General features: G+C 37.7%; 1 protein-coding gene across 5 annotated transcripts in view; it reads right to left on the minus strand.

The window, feature by feature from the left end:
- ldb2a (LIM domain binding 2a) overlaps positions 1 to 16,936 on the minus strand; it is a 303,287-nt gene that overhangs the window by 52,007 nt on the left and 234,344 nt on the right. For 4 of the 5 annotated variants that reach the window (XM_061976892.2, XM_061976891.2, XM_061976890.2 and 1 more), the window contains exons 4-5: positions 14,217 to 14,339; positions 9,087 to 9,170 (exon numbers count right to left, since the gene is read on the minus strand). In XM_061976892.2, coding sequence (XP_061832876.1) covers positions 9,087 to 9,170; positions 14,217 to 14,339 — 207 coding nt within the window. The remainder of the gene's footprint in view (positions 1 to 9,086; positions 9,171 to 14,216; positions 14,340 to 16,936) is intronic. The other variant, XM_061976893.2, reaches the window with a different exon arrangement.

Consider the following 16,936-nt stretch of genomic DNA (forward strand, 5'->3'; position numbering starts at 1 on the left):
GTGACTGCCATCCTATTGCAGTCTACACGCATCTCTTATGAGTGACTGCCATTAAATTGCAGTCTACACATATCTCTTATGTGTGACTGCCATCATATTGCAGTCTACGCGTATCTCTTATGTGTGACAGCCATCATATTGCAGTCTACATGTATCTCTTATATGTGACTGCCATCATATTGCAGTCTACACGTATATATTATGTGTGACTGCCATCATATTGCAGTCTACACATATCTCTTATGTGTGACTGCCATCATATTGCAGTCCACACGTATCTCTTATGTGTGACTGCCATCATATTGCAGTCTACACATATCTCTTATGTGTGACTGCCATCATATTGCAGTCTACACGTATCTCTTATGTGTGACTTCCATCATATTGCAGTCTACATGTATCTCTTATGTGTGTCTGCCATCATATTGCAGTCTACACATATCTCTTATGTGTGACTGCCATCATATTGCAGTCTACACGTATATCTTATGTGTGACTGCCATCATATTGCAGTCTACACGTATCTCTTATGTGTGACTGCCATCATATTGCAGTCTACGCGTATCTCTTATGTGTGACTGCCATCATATTGCAGTCTACACGCATCTCTTATGTGTGACTGCCATCATAATGCAGTCTACGCGTATCTCTTATGTGTGACTGCCATCATATTGCAGTCTACACTTATATCTTATGTGTGACTGCCATCACATGGCAGTCCACACATATCTCTTATGTGTGACTGCCATCTACTGGTCACACTTATCATTACACCATGTGCCAAATAAAATAGCTTTGAGGTCGGTAAGCACAACCAGAATTATTTCGTACATTAGGCGCACCGGGTTATGAGGCGCACTGTCGAGTTTTGAGAAAATTAAAGGATTTTAAGTGCGCCTCATAGTCCGAACAAGATGGTACTGACACGTGTCCATCACTTGCATTGCACATGCTTCCTGCATTCACACTCTTGCTTCTAGAAAAACAAAAACATTCCTCCATCCCCCACCCCATCGTGTCTTTCAATTGTGTTATTATAAGCGGCAGAGGTGCCCTTATTCCCCCCATTACACCCCCCACCTCCCCCAATCTAGTGCAATTTCACAATTATGAATCTCAACAGGGAGCATTCATTAATGTTATGCTAATTTTCTGTATCCAATTAATTCCATGCCTGCATCTCTCACTCTCTCTCTATTTTTCTCTCTCTCTATTTCTCTCTCTCTCTCTCTCTCTCTCTCTCTGTCTCTCTCTCTCTCTGTAAATAGGAGGTGTCAGTCAAAACGAGCACAAAAACAACCTTGTAAAATAATCACCGGCGTGCGAACACTTCCTCTTCGTGGAAGTCACATGACTACATCGCATTGAATTAAACAGCAATATATAACTAGATGAGGTGTGGGAATGCTCCAATGCTGAAGTTGAACTGAATTCCTGGAATTTTTTTTTTTTAGAGTTGTTGAAGTAGAGCACACAATTTTGAACAGGCTGAATATTTTGAAGTTGGAACGATTTGAATCAGATTAAAAAAATGTGGGAATTGTGGAAATTTATAAAATGTCCCATTTCATGGACATCTGGGAATTTCGGGAAAAGCAAGATTTTTTTTTGAAAATGCTAAATATTTTGAATGTTGTGAATGGTTGGTGTTTGAATTTTTTTTAAATCGGTCGAGAAATGTTGAAGTGGTAACATTTTTAATTGAGAAATGGTCTTGAGGAATTCCTGGAATTTTGGGAAAACCGGGGAATTTTTCCAGTTCAAAAAACAAATTTGTTTTTTTTGTCCTGACTAAGAGGAATGTTTGGACGGTGGAACACTTGAAAAATGTGGAAAGAGTAGTCGACAGATAAAAGGGTCAAAAAAGGGTTTGACTAAAAGGGAATTCTGGGAATTCCTGGAATTGTTTTGAACTTGGAAAAATTATAGTTTGAATGTCCAGGATGAGTGGAATGTGTTGAAGGTGGAATGGTTTGAATGGGTTGAAAAATGTGGAAATGGTGGAAGTTTGAAAAAACGGCCAATTCATTTTGAATGGGAAAAAATCTCCCGGAAAACTTGGAATTCTGGAAAAACTGGGAATTTGTCAAGGGAATGCCCGCAATTCCTGAATAGGCTGAACAGTTTGAAGTTGGAATGGTTGGAATCAGATTTAAAAATGTGGGTATTGGAGAACTTTGAAAAATGTTCCATTTCATGGACATCTGGGAATTTCGGGAAAAGCGGAATTTTTTTTTGAAAATGCTAAATATTTTGAATGTTGTGAATGAGTTGAAATGGTTGGTGTTTGAATTTTTTTTTTTTAATCGGTAGAGAAATGTTGAAGTGGTAACATCTTTAATTGAGAAATGGTATTGAGGAATTCCTGGAATTTCGGGAAAACCGGGGAATTTTTCCAGTTCAAAAAACAACTTTGTTTTTTTTTGTCCTGACTATGAGGAATGTTTGGACGGTGGAACGCTTGAAGTGGGTTAAAAAATGTGGAACGAGTAGTCGACAGAAAAAAGGGTGAAAAAAGGGTTTAAAAAAAGAGGAATTCTGGGAATTCCTGGAATTGTTTTGAACTTGGAAAAATTATAATTTGAATGTCCAAGATGAGTGGAATGTGTTGAAGGTGGAATGGTTTGAAAAATGTGGAAATGGTGGAAGTTTGAAAAATGGCCAATTAATTTTGAATGGGAAAAATGTCCCGGAAAACCCGGAATTCTGGGAAATCTGGAAATTTTTCAAGGGAACGCCCGCAATTCCTGAATAGGCTGAACAGTTTGAAGTTGGAATGGTTTGAATCAGATTAAAAAATGTGGGAATTGTGGAACTTTGAAAAATGTCCCATTTCATGGACATCTGGGAATTTCGGGAAAAGCGGGATTTTTTTTTGAAAATGCCAAATATTTTGAATGTTTTGAATGAGTTGAAATGGTTGGTGTTTGAATTTTTTTTAAATCGGTCGAGAAATGTTGAGGTGTTAACATTTTTTAATTGAGAAATGGTATTGAGGAATTAATGGAATTTCGGGAAAACCGGGAATTTTTCCAGTTAAAAAAATAACTTAATTTTTTTTGTCCTGACTCAGAGGAATGTTTGGACGATGGAACGCTTGAAGTGGGTTGAAAAATGTGGAAGGAGTCGTCGAAAGAAAAAAGGGTGAAAAAAGAGTTAAAAAAAAAATGGAACTCTGGGAATTCCTGGAATTGTTTTGAACTTGGAAAAACGATAGTTTGAATGTCCAGGATGAGTGGAATGTGTTGAAGGTGGAATGGTTTGAATGGGTTGAAAAATGTGGAAATGGGAAGTTTGAAAAACGGCCAATTCATTTTGAATGGGAAAAATCTCCCGGATAACCTGGAATTCTGGGAAATCTGGGAATGTGTCAAGGGAACGCCCGCAATTCCTGAATAGGCTGAACAGTTTGAAGTTGGAACGGTTTGAATCAGATTAAAAAATGTGGGAATTGTGGAACTTTGAAAAATGTCCCATTTTGTGGACATCTGGTAATTTCGGGAAAAGCGGGAATTTGTTTTGGAAAATGCAAAATATTTTGAATGTTGTAAATGAGTTGAAATGGTTGGTAGTTGAATTTTTTTTTTAATCGGTCGAGAAATGTTGAATTGATAACATTTTTAAATGAGAAATGGTATTGCGGAATTTCCGGAATTTCAGGAAAACCGGGGAATTTTTTTTTTTCCAGTTCAAAAAACAACTTTTTTTTTTTTTTTTGATTGGACGGTGGAACGCTTGAAAAATGTGGAAGGAGTAGTCGAAGATAAAAGGGTCAAAAAAGGATTTGACTAAAAGGGAATTCTGGGAATTCCTGGAATTGTTTTGAACTTGGAAAAACGATAGTTTGAATGTCCAGGATGAGTGGAATGTGTTGAAGGTGGAATGGTTTGAATGGGTTGAAAAATGTGGAAATGGTGGAAGTTTGAAAAATGGCCAATTAATTTTGAATGGGAAAAATGTCCCGGAAAACCCGGAATTCTGGGAAATCTGGAAATTTTTCAAGGGAACGCCCGCAATTCCTGAATAGGCTGAACAGTTTGAAGTTGGAATGATTTGAATCAGATTAAAAAATGTGGGAATTGTGGAACTTTGAAAAATGTCCCATTTCATGGACATCTGGGAATTTCGGGAAAAGCGGGATTTTTTTTTGAAAATGCCAAATATTTTGAATGTTTTGAATGAGTTGAAATGGTTGGTGTTTGAATTTTTTTTTAAATCGGTCGAGAAATGTTGAAGTGTTAACATTTTTTAATTGAGAAATGGTATTGAGGAATTAATGGAATTTCGGGAAAACCGGGAATTTTTCCAGTTAAAAAAATAACTTGTTTTTTTTTGTCCTGACTCAGAGGAATGTTTGGACGATGGAACGCTTGAAGTGGGTTGAAAAATGTGGAAGGAGTCGTCGAAAGAAAAAAGGGTGAAAAAAGGGTTTAAAAAAAAAATGGAACTCTGGGAATTCCTGGAATTGTTTTGAACTTGGAAAAACGATAGTTTGAATGTCCAGGATGAGTGGAATGTGTTGAAGGTGGAATGGTTTGAATGGGTTAAAAAATGTGGAAATGGTGGAAGTTTGAAAAACGACCAATTCATTTTGAATGGGAAAAATCTCCCGGATAACCTGGAATTCTGGGAAATCTGGGAATGTGTCAAGGGAACGCCCGTAATTCCTGAATAGGCTGAACAGTTTGAAGTTGGAACGGTTTGAATCAGATTAAAAAATGTGGGAATTGTGGAACTTTGAAAAATGTCCCATTTTGTGGACATCTGGTAATTTCGGGAAAAGCGGGAATTTTTTTTGGAAAATGCAAAATATTTTGAATGTTGTAAATGAGTTGAAATGGTTGGTAATTTAATTTTTTTTTTAATCGGTCGAGAAATGTTGAAGTGATAACATTTTTAAATGAGAAATGGTATTGCGGAATTTCTGGAATTTCAGGAAAACCGGGGAATTTTTCCAGTTCAAAAAACAACTTTTTTTTTTTTTTTTGATTGGACGGTGGAATGCTTGAAAAATGTGGAAGGAGTAGTCGAAGATAAAAGGGTCAAAAAAGGGTTTGACTAAAAGGGAATTCTGGGAATTCCTGGAATTGTTTGAACTTGGAAAAATGACAGTTTGAATGTCCAGGACGAGTGGAATGTGTTGAAGGTGGAATGGTTTGAATGGGTTGAAAAATGTGGAAATGGTGGAAGTTTGAAAAATGGCCAATTAATTTTGAATGGGAAAAATGTCCCGGAAAACCCGGAATTCTGGGAAATCTGGAAATGTTTCAAGGGAACGCCCGCAATTCCTGAATAGGCTGAACAGTTTGAAGTTGGAATGGTTTGAATCAGATTAAAAAATGTGGGAATTGTGGAACTTTGAAAAATGTCCCATTTCATGGACATCTGGGAATTTCGGGAAAAGCGGGAATTTTTTTTGAAAATGCCAAATATTTTGAATGTTTTGAATGAGTTGAAATGGTTGGTGTTTGAATTTTTTTTAAATCGGTCGAGAAATGTTGAAGTGTTAACATTTTTTAATTGAGAAATTGTATTGAGGAATTAATAGAATTTCGGGAAAACCGGGAATTTTTCCAGTTCAAAAAATAACTTATTTTTTTTTGTCCTGACTCAGAGGAATGTTTGGACGATGGAACGCTTGAAGTGGGTAGAAAAATGTGGAAGGAGTCGTCGAAAGAAAAAAGGGTGAAAAAAGGGTTTGACTAAAAGGGAATTCTGGGAATTCCTGGAATTGTTTGAACTTGGAAAAATGACAGTTTGAATGTCCAGGACGAGTGGAATGTGTTGAAGGTGGAATGGTTTGAATGGGTTGAAAATGTGGAAATGGTGGAAGTTTGAAAAATGGCCAATTAATTTTGAATGGGAAACATGTACCGGAAAACCCGGAATTCTGGGAAATCTGGAAATTTTTCAAGGGAACGCCCGTAATTCCTGAATAGGCTGAACAGTTTGAAGTTGGAATGGTTTGAATCAGATTAAAACATGTGGGAATTGTGGAACTTTGAAAAATGTTCCATTTCATGTACATCTGGAAATTTCGGGAAAAGCGGGAATTTTTTTTGAAAATGCCAAATATTTTGAATGTTGTGAATGAGTTGAAATTGCTGGTGTTTGAATTTTTTTTAATCGGTCGAGAAATGTTGAAGTGGTAACATTTTAAATTGAGAAATGGTATTGAGGAATTCCTGGAATTTCGGGAAAACCGGGGAATTTTTCCAGTTCAAAAAACAACTTTGGTTTTTTTGTCCTGACTAAGAGGAATGATTGGACGGTGTAACGCTTGAAAAATGTGGACGGAGTAGTCGAAGATAAAAGGGTCAAAAAAGGGTTTGACTAAAAGGGAATTCTGGGAATTCCTGGAATTGTTTGAACTTGGAAAAATGACAGTTTGAATGTCCAAGACGAGTGGAATGTGTTAAAGGTGGAATGGTTTGAATGGGTTGAAAAATGTGGAAATGGTGGAAGTTTGAAAAATGGCCAATTAATTTTGAATGGGAAAAATGTCCCGGAAAACCCGGAATTCTGGGAAATCTGGAAATTTTTCAAGGGAACGCCCGCAATTCCTGAATAGGCTGGACAGTTTGAAGTTGGAATGGTTTGAATCAGATTGAAAAATGTGGGAATTGTGGAACTTTGAAAAATGTCCCATTTCATGGACATCTGGGAATTTCGGGAAAAGCGGGAATTTTTTTTTAAAATGCCAAATATTTTGAATGTTGTGAATGAGGTGAAATTGTTGGTGTTTGAATTTTTTTTAAATCGGTCGAGAAATGTTGAAGTGGTAACATTTTAAACTGAGAAATGGTATTGAGGAATTCCTGGAATTTCGGGAAAACCGGGGAATTTTTCCAGTTCAAAAAACAACTTTGGTTTTTTTGTCCTGACTAAGAGGAATGTTTGGACGGTGGAACGGTTGAAAAATGTGGAAGGAGTAGTCGACAGTTAAAAGGGTCAAAAAAGGGGTGGACTAAAAGGGAATACTGGGAATTCCTGGAATTGTTTTGAACTTGGAAAAATTATAGTTTGAATGTCCAGGATGAGTGGAATGTGTTGAAGGTGGAATGGTTTGAATGGGTTGAAACATGTGGAAATGGTGGAAGTTTGAAAAAACGGCCAATTCATTTGGAATGGGAAAAATGTCCCGGAAAACCTGGAATTTTGGGAAATCTGGGAATTTGTCAAGGGAACGCCTGCAATTCCTGACTAGGCTGAACAGTTTGAAGTTGGAATGCTTTGGAGCATTCACACAATTATGGGTTTTTTTGGTAAACAATGAGACATCATGAGATTGTATTATTTTGATCAAGATTATTATCATTATTATTAATAATAATATTGTGAAATATTATTGTCATCCTGGGCAATTTAAACATGTGTAGAAATAACACGGCTGCACAATATTGGAGCAAACAAACTGCCAATCAGACTGAGGACATCTCAACACTGCCACTAGGGGGCGCACCACCAACACCTCCATGTTGTGGAAAACAAACAGTGGAACCTGGATTTATGTACTTAATTGTTTTTTGTTGTGAAGCAAATTCCTCCATAAGAAACGATGCAAATAGGAATAATTGCTTCCAGCCTGGACCAAAAAGTGCAGATTTTAGTGAAGGTTTGTACACTTTACACACAATTTAAAGTGCTCAGCAGTACTGGATCTCAAACAAACATAACAAGGACAACTTTCTACTGATTAACAAGCCAAAACAACAACAAGCCTCCGAAAAATGCCTACCTCTTTAGGACCACTCTTTATAGATATATAAAGATTTGTATTTACAACATTGATAATATATACGTACTATGCAAATATAATTTTTATTATTTTTTTTTGAATTTTTTGTTTGTAATTGTTTTTTGATCTTCATTATTTACAGTATGTCTCTATACATGTATTCATTTTATGTTTTGTAATTAATTTTGGCCAAAGGGGGCGCAATTCAATTTCTTACACACACCTGTTATTTCATATGTTGACCAGAGGTGGAGGACTTCACATTTTTACACACACTTGTTATTTCATATGTTGGCCAGAGGTGGAGGATTTCAAATTTTTACACACACTTGTTATTTCATATGTTGGCCAGAGGTGGAGCACTTCAAATTTTTACACACACCTGTCATTTCATATGTTGACCAGAGGTGGAGGACTTCAATTTTTACACACACTTGTTATTACCTATGTTGACCAGAAGTGGAGCATTTCAATATTTTACACACACTTGTTATTTCATATGTTGGCCAGAGGTGGAGCACTTCAAATTTTTACACACACTTGTTATTACATATGTTGACCAGAGGTGGCGCACTTCAAATGTTTACACACACTTGTTATTACATATGTTGGCCAGAGGGGGAGCACTTCAATTTTTTTTTTACACACACACTTGTTATTTCGTATGTTGACCAGAGGGGAAGAACTTTGAAAACGGACACACAGTCCCTCCTTTTTGGGACCACTCTCATTTTGATAGATTTCACCACCAGGGGTGCAAATGAGATCTCTATTTTTTTATTTTTTGTAATGTGCTTAAGGCCGATGACAAAAGCTGTAGAAGCTAACTGTTAATGGCCACTATAGTCTTAGTAGCGTAGTGTATTTGTTCATCCTATGCTCACATATGGCTTGTTTTACGTCAGCACCGGAAGTGGTAAAATCAGCTGTTCACCTGGCGGGTTTTTTTTCCGGGGATGAATAGGGAAGTCCTTCTTTAGCTGCCGTCTTGTTTCATCATATATTGCTGCCTTTGCACCTGTCAATGTTTACCTTTGGATGCACATCAAATCAACAAAAAATCCTGACTTTGGAGCAATGTTCACAGACTCTAGTATTTGGCTCTCTATTAGATGCAATGTTATTGGGGACCATGATTTATGTCATCACTTGTTCACACCTCCTCATATGGAAGCTACTTTTCCTTCTTCATGTCTCAAGAATGGTAAAAATACAAGAATACACACACACACACACACACACACACACACACACACACACACACACACACACACACACACACACACACACACACACACACACACACACACACACACACACACACACACACACACACACACACACTTACCCTGAGGTAGTTGAGGGTGAAGTTGGTCAAACCCATGCGTGTGATGTTTTTGGACAGTTGTTCCAGCACCTGAGGGTCTTGTGCCTGCAGTCAAAAGGCAGGGAAAAGAAAGAAAAAAAAAGTTCCAATCAACATGGATGTGTCATTAAGATGAATGCAGCTAATTCCAACCAATTATCTGCAGCCAATTAGCCGAAGCGTAGTTCCCGCTGCAGACACGTCATCTCAAGTCATAAATGCCAACACTTGGCAGAGTTGCCATCTTCCTTACGACAAGCCAGAAATGGCAACAGCGGAGGATGAATGTCACATAACAAGAAGATAGAGAAAAAGAAGAAGCTTATCGACTACGGTGTTGTCACAGACTACAAAGGCGCACCATGCACATTTTCAGGACTTATGCAGATCTCAAATACAGATCAGCAGGTACCAGAAGGTAAGAAAAGTTGCTTTTGCATCATATTGTGAAACAAAACCCCAATTAATATGTCTGCTCATGGGTGCCATTTGTTGAAGCACAGTACGTCTGACTACGGTAGCCGTAATGCTTCGACAATCCATCAAGCGGTGCAGCTTCATAGCTTACCAAAGTTGTACTAAAACATGTTCACAGATTTTTGAGCGCCGTGTGTAATGTTCTATATTTTCAATGGAACATATAAAATGTTGATGTTGTTTACTTGAGTCATATTGCAGTCTACACGTACTGTATCTCTTATGTGTGACTGCCATCATATTGCAGTCTACACGTATCTTTTATGTGTGACTGCCATCATAATGCAGTCTACACGCATCTCTTATGTGTGACTGCCATCATATTGCAGTCTACACATATCTCTTATGTGTGACTGCCATCATATTGCAGTCTACACGCATCTCTTGTGTGACTGCCATCATATTGCAGTCTACACGTATCTCTTATGTGTGACTGCCATCATATTGCAGTCTACACACATATCTTCTGTGTGACTGCCATCATATTGCGGTCTACACATATCTCTTATGTGTGACTGCCATCATATTGCAGTCTACAAGCATTTCTTATGTGTGACTGCCATCATATTGCAGTCTATGCGTATCTCTTATGTGTGACTGCCATCATATTGCAGTCTACACATATCTTTTATGTGTGACTGCCATCATATTGCAGTCTACACGTATCTGTTATGTGTGACTACCATCTTATTGCAGTTTACACATATCTCTTATGTGTGACTGCCATCATATTGCAGTCTACGCGTATCTCTTATGTGTGACTGCCATCATAATGCAGTCTACACGTAGTAAATATATGATTAGAGAAAAAAAGTATGAGGGATTCGGCTCATGATTTAGCTATTAATTATTCGCTTTTTTTTTTTTTACGGTCGCTTAAAAAAAAACTAAACATATTTTAGTGTAAGAAACACTTGTAAAAATGTGCAGTGTTTTTTTTAACGGCATATTAATGGAAATGGAATGGAAAAACAGTACCACTATTTTACAGTAAAATCTAGAGTTGTTGGTTTTATAGTGTATGACTGTAAACACAAGCAGTACCACATTTTTATTGCAAAACATATACTATTTTGTTGCATTATTAGATATTAAATATTAAAATATATGTATATAAAGATAAGCATGCAGTTCATGAATGTCAAAATGAAAACAACAAATATCTAGTAAGAAATTATTCATTATTAAAAAGCATATTATTAGCATTTCACGGGCCAGATCTAGCCCCCTGGCCTCGAGTTTGACACCGGTGATATAAGAAGATTAAATGCAAGTATTAGACCTTTGCTATTGTAAAAATAATCAACCAAATCTCATGAAAATACTACTCATCTTTCAACTTTCCTTATCTTGAATTGACCAACTTATGAGCATTTTAAGTAAATGTGATTATATTTTGGGATAAACAAAAGCAAACATGAACAAGTTTAACCACTAATACGCACCTCCATTTACAAAAGCCAAAAAGCAGTGAAGTAGTCACGTTGTGTAAATGGTAAATAAAAAGAGAATACAATGATTTGCAAATCCTTTTCAACTTATATTCAATTGAATAGACTGCAAAGACAAGATATTTTCATGTTCACACTGAGAAACTTTTGTTATTTTTTGCAAATATTAGCTCATTTGGAATTTGATGCCTGCAACATGTTTCAAAAAAGCTGGCACAAGTGGCAAAAAAGACTGAGAACGTTGAGGAATGCTCATCAAAGACTTATTTGGAACATCCCGCAGGTGAACAGGCTAATTGGGAACAGGTGGGTGCCATGATTGGGTATAAAAGTAGATTCCATGAAATGCTCAGTCATTCACAAACAAGGATGGGGCGAGGGTCACCACTTTGTCAACAAATGCCTGAGCAAATTGTTAAAGAACAACATTTCTCAACCAGCTATTGCAAGGAATTTAGGGATTTCACCATCTACGCTCCGTAATATCATCAAAAGGTTCAGAGAATCTGGAGAAATCAATGCACGTAAGCGGCAAGGTTGAAAACCAACATTGAATGCCTATGACCTTGGATCCCTCAGGCGGTACTGCATCAAAAAGCGACATCAGTGTGTAAAGGATATCACCACATGGGCTCAGGAACACTTCAGAAAACCACTGTCAGTAACTACAGTTGGTCGCTACATCTGTAAGTGCAAGTTAAAACTCTACTATGCAAAGCCAAAGCCATTCATCAACAACACACAGAAACGCTTCGCTGGGCCTGAGCTCATCTAAGATGGACTGATGCAAAGTGGAAAAGTGTTCTGTGGTCTGACGAGTCCACATTTCAAATTGTTTTTGGAAACTGTGGACGTCGTGTCCTCCGGGCCAAAGAGGAAAAGAACCATCCGGATTGTTCTAGGGTCAAAGTGTAAAAGGCAGCATGTGTGATGGTATGGGGGTGTATTAGTGCCCAAGACATGGGTAACTTACACATCTGTGAAGGCACCATTAATGCTGAAAGGTACATACAGCTTTTGCAGCAACATATGTTGCCATCCAAGCAACACTACCATGGACGCCCCTGCTTATTTCAGCAAGACAATGCCAAGCTACTAGACTGGCCTGTAGTCCAGACATTGAAAATATGTGGTGCAATATGAAGGCTAAAATATGAGAAGGGAGACTGTTGAACAACTTAAGCTGTACATCAAGCAAGAATGGGAAATAATTCCACTTCAAAAATGTGTCTCCTCAGTTCCCAAACCTTTACTGAGTGTTGTTAAAAGGAAAGGCCATGCAACACAGTGGTGAAAATGCCCCCGACTATCATTTGTCTACAAAATTGTTATAAGTACACCTCTGCAAAACATTGCATCCTTAGAACATTAAAGAACACACGAGAGAAAGAAAGATAGTTCAACTTACACCAAATAATAACTTTATTATTACTACCCCTTTTTAAACTAAAAACATTTTTTGACAAAAAACAAAAAATTAAATCAACTTAATAAATAATATTAACTTTTAACCTACAGAACAAAAATGAATAAACTTGTTTTTGTTTTACTCAAAATGAGGAAGTGAGGATTATTGGATACAATGAGTGAAGCATGATACTGCATGATACTGATAAAGCATGATACTGTTTAAGCATGATACTGATCAAGCATGATACTACATGATACTGATAAAGCATGATATTGATAAAGCATGATACTGATAAAGATGACACTGATAAATGACACTGATAAAGCATGATAAAGAATGATACTGATAAAGCATGATACTGCGTGATACTGATCAAGCATGATACTACATGATACTGATAAAGCATGATATTGATGAAGCATGATACTGATAAAGATGATACTGATAAAGCATGATAAAGCATGATACTGATAAAGCATAATACTGCATGATACTGATAAAGCATGATACTCCATGATACTGATAAAGCATGATACTGCATGATACTGAATGGTACACATAAAGCATGATACTGATAAAGCATGATACTGCATGATACTGATAAAGCATGATACTGCATGATACTGAAAAAGCATGATACTGCATGACACTGATAAAGCATGATACTGATAAAGCATGATACTGCATGATACTGATGTAGCATGATAAAGCATGATACTGATAAAGTATGATAGTGCATGATACTGATAAAGCATGACACTGATAAAGATGATACTGATAAAGCATGATACCTCATAAAGATGATACTGATAAAGCATGATGCTGATAAAGATGATACTGATAAAGCATGATACTGATAAAGCATGATACTGCATGATACTGATACAGCATGATAAAGCATGATACTGATAAAGTATGATAGTGCATGATACTGATAAATCATGATACTGATAAAGCATGACACTGATAAAGCATGATACCTGATAAAGATGATACTGATTAAGCATGATGCTGATAAAGATGATACTGATAAAGCATGATACTGATAAAGATGATACTGATAAAGCATGATACTGATAAAGCATGATACTGCATGATACTGATAAAGGTGATACTGATAAAGCATGATACTGCATGATACTGATAAAGCATGATACTGATAAAGCATGATACCACAGGATACTAATAAAGCATGATACTGATAGAGGTGATACTGATAAAGCATGATTCTGCATGATACAGATAAAGCATGATACTACAGGATACTAATAAAGCATGATACTGATAGAGGTGATACTGATAAAGCATGATTCTGCATGATACAGATAAAGCATGATACTACAGGATACTAATAAAGCATGATACTGATAAAGGTGATACTGATAAAGCATGATACTGATAAAGCATGATACTGCATGATACTGATAAAGCATGTTCACTGGGGTCACACAGGGAAGTCCGCCTCAGTTGTTTGAGAAGAACTGCACCAGGTGGTCACAATAATTCATTAGGTGAAACCAGGGGGTGTCCAAACTACGGCCCGCGGGCCCGGTGTGGCCCGTCCAAGTCTTCAGTGGTACCGGTACGAAAATATTGGTATGGGTACAACCCTACTTCCTACTTTGACATCCTAGTAGGTGTGCTCTCACTAGAAAGTGCCACCTTCAAAATGAGTGCAGAGCTGCCTCTCCACCTCTCCAGCAATTGCTGTACCGACACCCAGAGGAGCCAATTTGCTAGAAGAGAAGAAAAAAGCAGCATGGTCACACTCACATGCATGGCCAGGATGCTGCGCGGGATGAGCTCTCGGTACTGGCGGATGGTGAAGTGCCAAGTCTTGATCCTCATCAGGTCGTCGAAGGCGAACTCCAGGATCAAGCGACCCTCCGTGCACACCTGTGGACCACACCAGCACTGATGAGCGAGTGCGGGACTCGATGGCGTCAAATCGATAAACACCACCATCTTACCAGTCAGGAAATAAATGACATCATCTCAATCCAAAAAAGAGAATGCAAAAGTAAACAATGTGATCTACAAAAGTGAAGTTGTCACGTTGTGTAAATGGTAAATAAAAAGAGAATACAATGATTTGCAAATCCTTTTCAACTTATAACTTGAATAGACTGCAAAGACAAGATATTTCATGTTCACACTGAGAAGCTTTCTTATTGTTTGCAAATATTAGCTCATTTGGAATTTGATGCCTGCAACCTGTTTCAAAAAAGCTGGCACAAGTGGCAAAAAAGACTGAGAAAGTTGAGGAATGCTCATCAAAGACTTATTTGGAACATCCCGCAGGTGAACAGGCTAATTGGGAACAGGTGGGTGCCATGATTGGGTAAAAAAACAGCTTCCATGAAATGCTCAGTCGTTCACAAACAAGGACGGGGCGAGGGTCACCGCTTTGTCAACAAATGCCTGAGCAAATTGTTTAAGAACAACATTTCTCAACCAGCTATTGCAAGGAATTTAGGGATTTCACCATCTACGCTCCGTAATATCATCAAAAGGTTCAGATAATCTGGAGAACTCACTGCACGTAAGTGATGATATTACGCACTTTGGATCCCTCAGGCGGTAAAAGTGACATCAGTGTGTAAAGGATATCACCACATGGGCTCAGGAACACTTCAGAAAACCACTGTCAGCAACTACAGTTGGTCGCTACACCTGTAAGCGCAAGTTAAAACTGTACTATGCATATCAAAGCTGTTTATCAACAACACCCAGAAAGGCTTTGCTGGGCCCGAGCTCATCTAAGATGGACTGATGCAAAGTGGAAAAGTGTTCTGTGGTCTGACGAGTCCACATTTCAAATTGTTTTTGGAAACTGTGGACGTCGTGTCCTCCGGACCAAAGAGGCAAAGAACCATCCGGATTGTTCTAGGGTCAAAGTGTAAAAGGCAGCATGTGTGATGGTATGGGGGTGTATTAGTGCCCAAGGCATGGGTAACTTACACATCTGTGAATAATGCTGAAAGGTACATACATGTGCAACATATGTTGCCATCCAAGCAACGTGATCATGGACGCCCCTGCTTATTTCATTAAGACAACGTCGGTGGGACTCGGTCGCAGCCAAAAAAGAGCGGATTCAATAGCAATCCGTAATTATGAATGGGTGATTATTGGCATGCATCTGGGCTTAAAATAGACATGTTCTGCTCATTATTTAGTGGTCTTCATCAGATTGTCTTCGCCACTCCTCCCAAAATGTGAAAATACGTGTAATCCCGCCAGGCTGTTTTCATGCCGGAGACAAAAGAACTTCAGGTCAGGCAGAGTTGCCAATTAGGCAGGGAGAGAGAGGGAGAGAGAGAGAGAGGGAGAGAGAGGGAGAGAGAGAGAGGATGAAGGAAAAAAAAAATTTTCTGGCCCTTTTTAGCTGAAGCCAGCGCTCGCGCTTCTCCTCCACTGCGTTGCCATGACAACCGGCAAGAGGGACAGAGCCAGAGCAAGTGCGAGGGGGGTGGAGGTTGGGGGGGGGGGGGGGGGGGGGGGAATCAGCTGATTAGTTGGCATGGCAACGGCAAAGATGTAATCCCAGCAGACACTCTCTAATCAATGCCCCCAGCACACACGTCTCCTGGGAATGTACTAGAAAGATGCTGGCGGCCATATTGCACCCCCCTACTGGTGTACATGTACTAATTGTATAAATACTACTGGTGTACATGGAATATTATCAAAAATACTACTAGTGTAATTGTACAAATATTATAAATAATACTGGTGAAAATGTACAAATATTATGAATACTACTGGTGAACATGTACAAATATAAATACTACTGGTGTACATGTACGAATATTATAAATACTACTGGTGTATATGTACAAATATTATAAATACTACTGGTGAACACGTACAAATATAAATACTACTGGTGTACATGTACAAATATCATAAATACTACCGGTGTCCATGTACAAATATAAATACTACTGGTGTATATGTACAAATATTATAAATACTACTGGTGTGTATGTACAAATATCATAAATACTACCGGTGAACACGTACAATAAATACTACTGGTGTACATGTACAAATGTAAATACTACTGGTGTACATGTACAAATATTATAAATACTACTGGTGTATATGTACAAATATCATAAATACTACTGGTGTACATGTACAAATATAAATACTACTGGTGTACATGTACAAATATAAATACTACTAGTGAACACGTGCAAATATCATAAATACTACTGGTGTACATGTACAAATATCATAAATACTACCGGTGTCCATGTACAAATATAAATACTACTGGTGTATATGTACAAATATTATAAATACTACTGGTGTATATGTACAAATATCATAAATACTATCGGTGAACACGTACAATAAATACTACTGGTGTACATGTACAAATGTAAATACTACTGGTGTACATGTACAAATATCATAAATACTACTGGTGTACATGTACAAATATAAATACTACTGGTGTACATGTACAAATATTATAAATACTA

Source organism: Nerophis lumbriciformis, linkage group LG16, assembly GCF_033978685.3.
Source record: "Nerophis lumbriciformis linkage group LG16, RoL_Nlum_v2.1, whole genome shotgun sequence".
NCBI lineage: Eukaryota > Metazoa > Chordata > Actinopteri > Syngnathiformes > Syngnathidae > Nerophis > Nerophis lumbriciformis.